Consider the following 9,774-nt stretch of genomic DNA (forward strand, 5'->3'; position numbering starts at 1 on the left):
CCCTAATAACAAGCTCCAATGGGACGTTCATAAAGGACGAAATGAAAAGAAATGAGCTTGTGTTGTTCATTTCTAAATTGACTTCATAATTTATTTACGGCCAATTATATAAAAATCGCATTATAAAATTAAAATATGCCATACACACACACACACACACACACACACACACACACACACTCGCGCTTATCTGAATGCAATCGATCAATTAGGTAAATAATATAAAAGTACGTTCGTGCAATACGCTTAACATTCGTTTATTGTTCATTGGAACAGCAATATTAGCAGCCTTCCTTTCCGTAAAAAAGATTTTATTTTAAAAAGTTTAATATTGTATTATTATGTAGTAAATTTCTGGAAAGAATGTCAAACGTGTCTCCTTGTGTTCTTTTTTCGTTATTAACTGTAGGCATATTTCCTTTCGCTATTAATAGAAAACCTAAATCGTCAGACGAACAGCCTTCTTGTACAGATTTAATCGCATCGGTAAGTTAATTTTCTGAGAATATATTTGAGATAAAAAGTTAAATTTATTATAATTATATTGAATTTGTTAAAATTTAACTCTACCCACATCATACACGTTTATTATTGTATATTATTATAACATATTATCATATAAATATCATTATAAACTTGTTAAAAGATATTATTTGTTTTTTATTTGGAAGTAAATGAGATAAAATTATTTCAAAACATTCTCTCTCTATTATTGTAATTTTATATTAATTCATAGGTATTTACTTTAATGAGATGTCTACCAACGGAATCTTATTTGACTTTACTGCTGGGCGGAGATTACAATGAATTTCTTGTACAATCACATATCAATATGGTACCTGTAGTATTGATAGATCAAACGAATCCTCGATTTGATGCCCTCCAGAAATTTACTCTGACAAGGTATTCTTACCAAATGTTCGAGAATCACAATTTTATCCATCTTCCTCGGGCGCATCGTTTCGTGCTAGTGACATCTTCTCAACCTCTCTTGCGAGCTCTGTTACAGGTAAATAATAATAAAACAACTTAAGAAATATATAATTTTATGAAAAACACATATACAATATCAGATACATAAAATTGATGATACAAACAAGAAGCAGATAGTTCTATATGAAAAAATAAGTTGAAAATATTACTATATGAAATATTATATAGTAAAATTTTATTTTATGAAGAATTGTTTTTCAAAAAAGCAAATTTAATTCAAATATGCGTGTACTTAATTATCTTTGCTGTGTCTCATACATTGATATATGAGTATATATGAGTATATATATCTACGAATTTATTTATAGTCGTAATAATTAATCTGTGAAGAACTATTTTTTTATTTTTAATCGTCGCAAAAAAAACTTTTAAATTTAATCATAATTACATAAATCTTTGTTTAGAACTCAATTTTTTTAGTCAATAAAAACAATAATTTTATTATTACATACTCTTATTCTCCACATAGAAAGCAAAAGACTCGCCATGGGCAAATCCAGAAGGATTTTATATCCTAGTCGATAAGCAAACCGTGACTCGGGGTTGCATAAATGCTCGCTCATATCTCTGGACAGCTTGGGAATATGATTTGCTCTCGGTCATATTCATATGCATCGATCCAAACTATGGAATTGTTCTTTACACGTTTAATCCGTATTCGAACAGTAAGCCAGACCACTGGTACGAAGTAGGACATGTCAAAGGGCGAGCGGGTCATCCTTGGATAATATTAAAGAGAAAATTCATAAATGGTATTTCTTTCTTTCTATCGGACTCTCTTCTTTGTTTCAATCTAACGAGATATCACACATATTAGTGCGCAAATTAATTTTCAATATTAAAATACCTTAATATAAGGTAAAACTTAATTTGTCTATTATGTTTGTTATTTATTATTTTAGATAAATATAATTTTTATATAAATTAACAAGAAATATACTTTCTTTTCCTAATTATATATATATGATGCATTATTAATAAAACATATTACTAATCTTGCGTAATCCTTAGAAAAATGTATCAAAAAGTTTAAACAGCTATCACTTTTATATTTTTAGATAGCGATATATGCATAGCTCTGGATTTTGATAAAACGATCACTCTGAACAGATATCTAATTCGATTAAATGCCATAGAATTGGAACCATTTGTCAAAATCAATTTGAGTTTACCGAAACAAGAAAGATTACGTGGTGAAAGCAGTGATATCATTAAAATACTTTTAAATAAACTGAATGCAAGTCGCGAGATCACTATCCCTAATAAGAATGCTTATTCGTTGGGCCATATAGGACCGAATGGTACTTATGATGGTTTACTGGCCTTTGCGAGCGACAGCAGAATAGACATTATCATAAATGCAAATTATATATTCGAATCGTGGAAAATCAAGTATGTATCTCAGTCGTTTTCAAGGAAATAATTATAAAAATAATTTATATTAATATTTTAAGAGAAATTCTCAAGAGTATCCTACTTCAAGAATTTCTTAAAAATCTAACTAAATTATAAACTTTATACATTAAATATATTTATATCATAGACGAGATAAAAAAGAATAATATTTTATTTATTTTTAGATACCTATATCCCCATGTGAGATCAAGCATTTGCGTGATAGCACAACCAAAGAAACAGATCTCCGAATTTATCAAGATAATAAGATTTCTGTCACCGGAAGTAATGGTAGGAATAATCGGGATATGTTTGCTAACTTACATAGTTTTTGTGAAAATCGTGGGATATATAAAGGCTGGACTAGAGGTGATAAGACTCGTGGTCGGCGTAGGATTTTTATATTTACCCAAATTGGATTCCGTAAGAATCTTCATATGTATGATATTGATTTTGTTCCTTAATATAAATGCTCTCTTCCAAAGTCACTTGTCATCTTTGCTCACTGTGCCGATCTATTATCGCGACATCGACAGCATACAAAGTCTCAAGGTAATGGAAAATTTCATTTTTTTGTTTTTCCTCCTTAGATTTATATCTCAATTCTCGCTAAATTAATAATAAAATTTTTATGTATAGTTATGTATGTCATCAATCTTATTTAAATAAATATGCCAAATTATTTTATAAGCAATTAAAGATACGAAAACACTTTTCCTAAGTTATTTTATTTAGAACCTGAAGATACATAGACTAATTAGTTTTTTGTAAGTGATAATGGTAATAGAAGAGATTTTAAAGACAATTTTATTCTTTAAATGATATATTTTCCATTTTTGATATGATATTAATTGTTGAAGTGAATTCAGAAATCTACTTATTAAAAATTATTTAGAATTATGAAAGATTGTAAATTAATAAAACCCTTTTAAAAGCAAAACATAAATACTACTAAATTATAATTATTATATTAAATTAAACATACTGGTAAATATAAAAGATACTTATTGAAATTTAATGAGGCAAACGTTTAATTTACAAGCTTCCATGATTTTAAATAACTTTTTATTAATTGTTTTAAAAAGCGATATCACTTTAAGAGCAAAAAATGTAATGCTCAAAAAAATTAAATTAATTTTTAAATCTCTATTATTATTAAGACCTTTACAAAAAATATTCAGTAATATGATCATATAACATTACCTTCGAGCAATTTTTATATGAACTTAAAATGTTCCGTATCTTTAATTGTTTATAAAATAATATATCTAGTTAAATTAGACACTGTGCAAACACAGTATTATGAAGCAAATAAAATCTTTTTATAAACTTTACAAAATACAAAAATTTTTATAAACTTCACAAATACATCCTTTTATCATTTAGGGACATCTTTACATCATACATAAATTACAATATTTATTTTAAAGTAAAGCAACTGCTATATTTAAATTTTTCATAAATTTTTTATAATAAAATGATATGAATTTAATGATATTTTAAATGTAAGTGAAATATAAGTGGTACCTGTTAATTTAATTACTTTTTTTAGGATGCCGGTTACACTTTATATGGAGTGAAGATGTTTAAGAATGTCATTCACGGATATGACCCCCAATCGCGCTACAAGATGACTAACTACATAGATTGCATGGAATATGTCCAAAATTCGTCGACCGCTGTATGTGTGGGAGACTGCTACGTTTTGTACTATAGCATCAAAAATCGAGATCTTATTAAATCAAAAATGTTGCGTCCGATGATGGGATCGTATATCACCCGCGAGAATTGGCCACTCTATAATCGTGTAAATGATATTTTACATCGGATAATGCAGGCTGGCTTGCTTAAGAAAGCTCGAAATGAGATTCACTGGGAAATGGAACGCGAGGAAGAGAGAACCGCTTTAACGAGAAAAGGCTTCAATGTAATTTCGTTAAAGCAGCTAACATTTAGTTTTTATATTCTTGGACTTGGATACGTTTGTGCCATCATAATCTTTGTGCTGGAGTTGGCAATCGGTGGTTCTGTTCCCGTACGTCAAAACAGGAATGTGATGGGAAGAAAGAAAAGAAAAATACGAGAAAGAAAAATTAATCTGGAACGAATAGTGAACTTTCGATATTAGCATTAAAATCCGACTTGCAATTTAAAAGATTGTATAAACGATAAATATTCTCAGTGAAGAAACAATGCATATCTAAATCATGCACATCAACAAAAAACGAAAATCAAAGACAATATGTGTCAAAGCAATAACTTGTATACTCTTGAGTTTAATCCTGAATTTCTCGCAGTTCAAGAGAATTAGCAGAATATTTATATTGAATTCACAGAATAATTGGACTTGTTATATTAAAAAAGAAGAGAGAGAAACAATTGATATTTGCTACTTTTTATATTTTACTTTTCGATTTGATATTGATATTTCTATTGGATTATATATATATATATCTGCGAAATATTTTGTGAAATGGGGCTTTTTTATCTATTTTACAGTAATCTCTTACCAACAGATTCAGGAGAGAGTGGGAACGAGGATATATATGTATGTACGAGTATACTGTATGTATACATGTATATTGTCGTGGGTCTTTCTCCTATGCGATTTATCTTCCTTGTCGTTGTTATCTTATGTTTTAATTTGATTTGTCTTCTCGCTTACGGACATAAATCGAAAATTGCCAATCTATCAAGGCAATATGCGCTTTTGAAAAGTAATGCGCGCGTAAGAATCTAATCAGCAGTGTTTTTTGTTATCTGGATAAAATTATCTAGATTTTCATCTAGATGCAATTATTGTTTATTTTATCTTTTATCTATATAATTTAAGTTTGTTGTATCTTTATCTGTATCTCTCTCTCTCTCTTCCGAGATATAAGAAAAGTGGTATCTTTTATTAAAACATCTAAGATAATGTAATCAGTGTGCACTGAGTACAATTTTTCCAAACCATAGCTATTTACCGGCCGGCTACTCTGATCGGTCAATTTCAACCGTAACCGAGCCCGCAACTTATAGTGTAATATTTAAAAGCGTTCCATTTAATGATCGCGGCACTCGTAAACATAATGTGTCTTTGTTTAACTTTTAGCGAACAACAAGGATAAGATAATTCTGCGAGCGTTACGATCGTTAAGTGGAATGCAGCCATAATCACATTGGTCGATTGACATTGACATTGTAGACACGACCTATGCTCGTTATTGTTGTCAAATGAATACGTGCATATTTTTTGTAATTTTTTGTCTCGAGTGTATTATTTTTATAAATCCTAAATTTTGTTTTAAATATTATCTTAAAAGTATCTAGATAAAATATTTAACTAATTCACCTTTTATCTAGATACACTCAAACCAAATTATCTTTATCTTATCTGTGACACATGAGTATATGATTTATCTAATGTGTATCTAAATTATTTTAAGTTATCTAAGCGCAACGCTGCTAATCAGATGGTCATAAAAACCGAAACGAAGTCAGGAAGCTTCCTCAGCTAGCATTGCAATTGAGTGAAAATGAAAGAAGCGAGATCACAAGCGACAAAAAATAAAAAAAGAGCACGCCGACAAAGGACTATCATCTAGATGACCAATTTATTTAAATCAATTTATGATCTCTATTTGCACGGAATTTTTTTTTGGCAACGAGAATAATAAAAAATGATAGTGTACTATTAACGAATTTCATCTTTATATTAATCACTTGACGTATAAGATAAGGCGATTGAAATATTTACGACATACATTTATTAAAGGATATTACAAGTCACTTCGTATGGCCACTATATAAATTTTGTACTTTCTTCCTTCCGTTATGAGTCATAAAAATATCAACGACGAAATATATAAACAATCAGTAATTAACGAGGAAGTTGTATTTTTACGACAAATAATGTGCACAGCCGTAAATGTTGATCGATCGACTTTCATATTTGTATTCGTATAATCACGCGATTAACATAATCACATAGAGTCTAAAATTGTGCACGCGAGTGAAGTTCGAGTATGCAGCGTCAAATCAATCAATACAGTATAATTGCATTATACTGTAATTTCGACAATCAAGTATTGATACATTTCTGGTAGTCGTATAATACACAGTTCTGTAAAAATAGTCTTTCCTTAATCGCGTCATTGAATTTTGACACATTATTTTTACGTGATCCTTGTATTTCCGTCAAAAGCGACAATATAATTTTTATTTTTAAACTGCTAATCGATTTTTATGCGTAAAACGGAGAGAAAGTAGAAATATTTCGGTCGAGATGATTAATATAAGTCAATCTCTTCAATCGTCTCTTTTTCTTCAGCAAGCTGTTCACTATTGTTTCGTTCGTAACAGGAACAATGTTTAAATTCCTCTAACAATTAAAAGCTCTGCGATTTAATTATGCCCTGTTTTATACAAATTTGATTTATGGTAACTCGGTTGGACACAATCGTTATTTATGTATATTTCGGAAATTACACGTGTACATGTATCAATTTATGTCAGCTCCTCTATGCTAATGTATGAATACAATAATTAATAATTAAAATAAATAGAAGAAAAAACTTATAGGTAATTGTATCTCATTAAACGATATAATTTGATTTCTCCTTGGTGCGATATGTTCATTCACATGTATATTCTTCGACTCTTTTGCTTCCTTAATCCTGCTTACTATTATTCTTCTCAATTCTCCATTTATCCTTCTCTGTCTCCATGTCTACCTATCATTAAATGATTCGTTGAGAATTTCATCAGTAAACGGATAATTAATCAATGTGTGTAAGCCTATGCTTTGTGTATGTATGCATATATCTGTACGTATAAAAATCTCAGCACGTATACCATGTGGTCGTAGGACAATCCACTAGACAATTCTCAGTGAATGGCACATCGTGTCCTTCACTCTTATTGGAACAGAGCTTTCTAAGGAACAAATTCTCACCACGAGGAAATGCGGAACGGATTTTCAATCGATTTAGAAGCATACACATTGGTTATATAAAATATGAAGCAAAAATGGAGTATAAACGCGAACTTTCGACGAAAACAAGAGAATATATATACGTGTTTAAGTTATTCACGTATTTATGTATATTCATTCATTCACAGTCACGCAATTCGCATTTGTTTGACAATTATTTCGATACATTATCCGCGTCTCTTGTTCATGTGCCGTGTTAAGTTAATTCAAAACTGAATGAAATTTAATCTATAATAAAAACCATAACGCATCGCCGCCAATCCGCACGACAGGCATCAGAGCCATTGCCAGCCTTCCAAAGCAATCGCCTTTCCGAAAACAACCAAGCAGCAGTTGAATTATTTTTTATCAATTTTCTTTTTCATTAAATTTCATCCCTTCTGATAGGTGTCCTGTGGGAGATATATAATTTTTTATCTAATTAGATATCCATACTCATGTACAAAAAACACACACACATACACACTCATATTTAATTATTACAGAATCATGTATTAATCTAATTATTATATATTAATTGATTTTGTTGTTATAAATTACGTTAACTATTCTTTTCTGATTAATAATACATTTACTCGGTAATTTTAATGAATTTTTGCATTCTTTTGCGTTTTCGGTCTCCCTGCCAGTTCTCTTGACCCGAAGCTTCCGCACATGCTCTCGGGAAGTGATCGTTACGCTCTTTCCTCGGCCCATCCCTCCTCGGGCTTGGACATGACAATATCTTGCACAATTATCATTTGTCATTTAGCAATATAGCAAGATATTAACTTTCGTATGTCTATAATTTAGTTGGGCGTAACATACATATGTAATTATGTGTAATTATATTTCTACTAAAATATGTGTTATATTACCTCCCTTCATCAAAAACAAACGAAAATGCGAATCGCATTTATCGTCAGATTATCGTATAATTACTGTGGTCCTATTACTGTGAAAGTAATAAAACATCGGCATTAATATACCAAAAGAGAATTAACTCATGATCACATGGAAATATATCTTAAATATTTATATTTCTAAATTAATGAGAAAAAGACTAATGAGAAAAATTTTACTTTTTAGTAAAATGCGAGAAATTACTCAATTATTTACAAAAATAAGATATTATAAAAAATATTATGTACATATATACACACACACACACACAATTGTAAAATATATATATATTATATATATACATATCTTTCAAAATTATTATTATTTATAAGGATAAAAATTATTTAATAACGTCAGTAAAAATGAATAAAGATATTTTATTATTGCTTCTGGTAATATTATTATTATTACAAAACATGTATAATTATTTTATTAAAATCCAAATCAAGCTACACAACTTTCATTCAATAGTGAAAATCTTTTTTTAAATATATATGAAATTAATAATATGTATAAGCAGAAAGTAATTCATAAAAAAAAATATGTAAATTATGTTATTGCAACGTTTAGGATTATACAACGTAGAACGAGCGAAGTCAAATACCTTTCAATCTGATCAATCATGCTGGCGTTATTGTTGATGGTGAACCCGCTTATTATAGCGACATATTCATTTATTATATAATAAATATCACGTCACATACGTCGAAGAAAGATATTACTATAGATACATTTATTCCGATGTCATGATTCTTTTATAATTATAGCTTATAACATATGTTACATATGTTACCTTTTAACCCAAATGAATGAAAGTATAAAACATAGTATTATAAAAATTAAAATATGGCACATATACATACGTGCGCTTATCTGAATACAATCGATCAATTATATAATAGTTATAAAAGCACGATATTATAGACATGTCTGACATTCGATTCTTTTCCATCAGAAGAGTGAAGTTAGCAGATTTTCCCTCCGTAAAAAGAATTTATTCTTAAGAGAGTTTAATATTCTATTATTATATAGTAAAATTATCGAAAGTATGTCGAAAGTGTCTCTATGTGTTTTCTTCTCGTTATTAATTGTAGGCATATCTCCTTTCGCTATTAATAATAAAATTACATCGTCAGACGAACAGCCATCCTATACAGATTTGGTCGCATCGGTAAGTTAATTTTCGAAGAATATGTACGAGATAAAAACTGAAATATTTTTACTTGTTATAAAAACGACCCAATCCGCGTCATACACGTTTATTATTATATATTATTATAACAAATTATCACATATAACAATATCATTATAAACTTGTTGAAAAAAATTATTCCTTTTTTATTTGTAAGTACATAATAAAATTATCTCGAAACATTTTCTCTCCATTATTGTAATTTTATATTAATTTTATAGGTATTTACTTTAATGAAATGTTTACCAATGGAATCTCATTTGACTTTACTGCTGGGCGGAGATTATAATGAATTTCTTGTACAATCACATATCAATATGATACCCGTAGCATTAAT

At 29.1% G+C, this 9,774-nt stretch overlaps 1 protein-coding gene across 1 annotated transcript; it reads left to right on the plus strand.

Annotated features, from left to right (window-relative positions):
* Positions 1–832: 832 nt before the first annotated feature.
* Positions 833–5,888, plus strand: LOC145963999 (uncharacterized). The gene is made up of 7 exons (XM_083086353.1): positions 833–1,009; positions 1,463–1,745; positions 2,052–2,385; positions 2,574–2,940; positions 3,941–4,069; positions 4,226–4,423; positions 5,817–5,888. Exons 1-7 carry the CDS (start codon positions 833–835, stop codon positions 5,886–5,888), a joined length of 1,560 nt encoding a protein of 519 aa, XP_082942479.1.
* Positions 5,889–9,774: the final 3,886 nt, after the last annotated feature.

This window comes from Camponotus vicinus, unplaced genomic scaffold (assembly GCF_025532165.1).
Source record: "Camponotus vicinus isolate PSW18456_S1 unplaced genomic scaffold, iyCamVici1.0 SCAF_13, whole genome shotgun sequence".
Taxonomy (NCBI): Eukaryota; Metazoa; Arthropoda; class Insecta; order Hymenoptera; family Formicidae; genus Camponotus; species Camponotus vicinus.

Coding starts and splice junctions, on each gene's coding strand:
- LOC145963999 (XM_083086353.1), top strand. CDS start 833: ATGGTACCTGTAGTATTGATAGATCAAACGAATCCTCGATTTGATGCC. Junction 1,010..1,462: donor TCTTGCGAGCTCTGTTACAG/GTAAATAATAAT, acceptor TTCTCCACATAG/AAAGCAAAAGACTCGCCATG. Junction 2,941..3,940: donor ACAGCATACAAAGTCTCAAG/GTAATGGAAAAT, acceptor TACTTTTTTTAG/GATGCCGGTTACACTTTATA.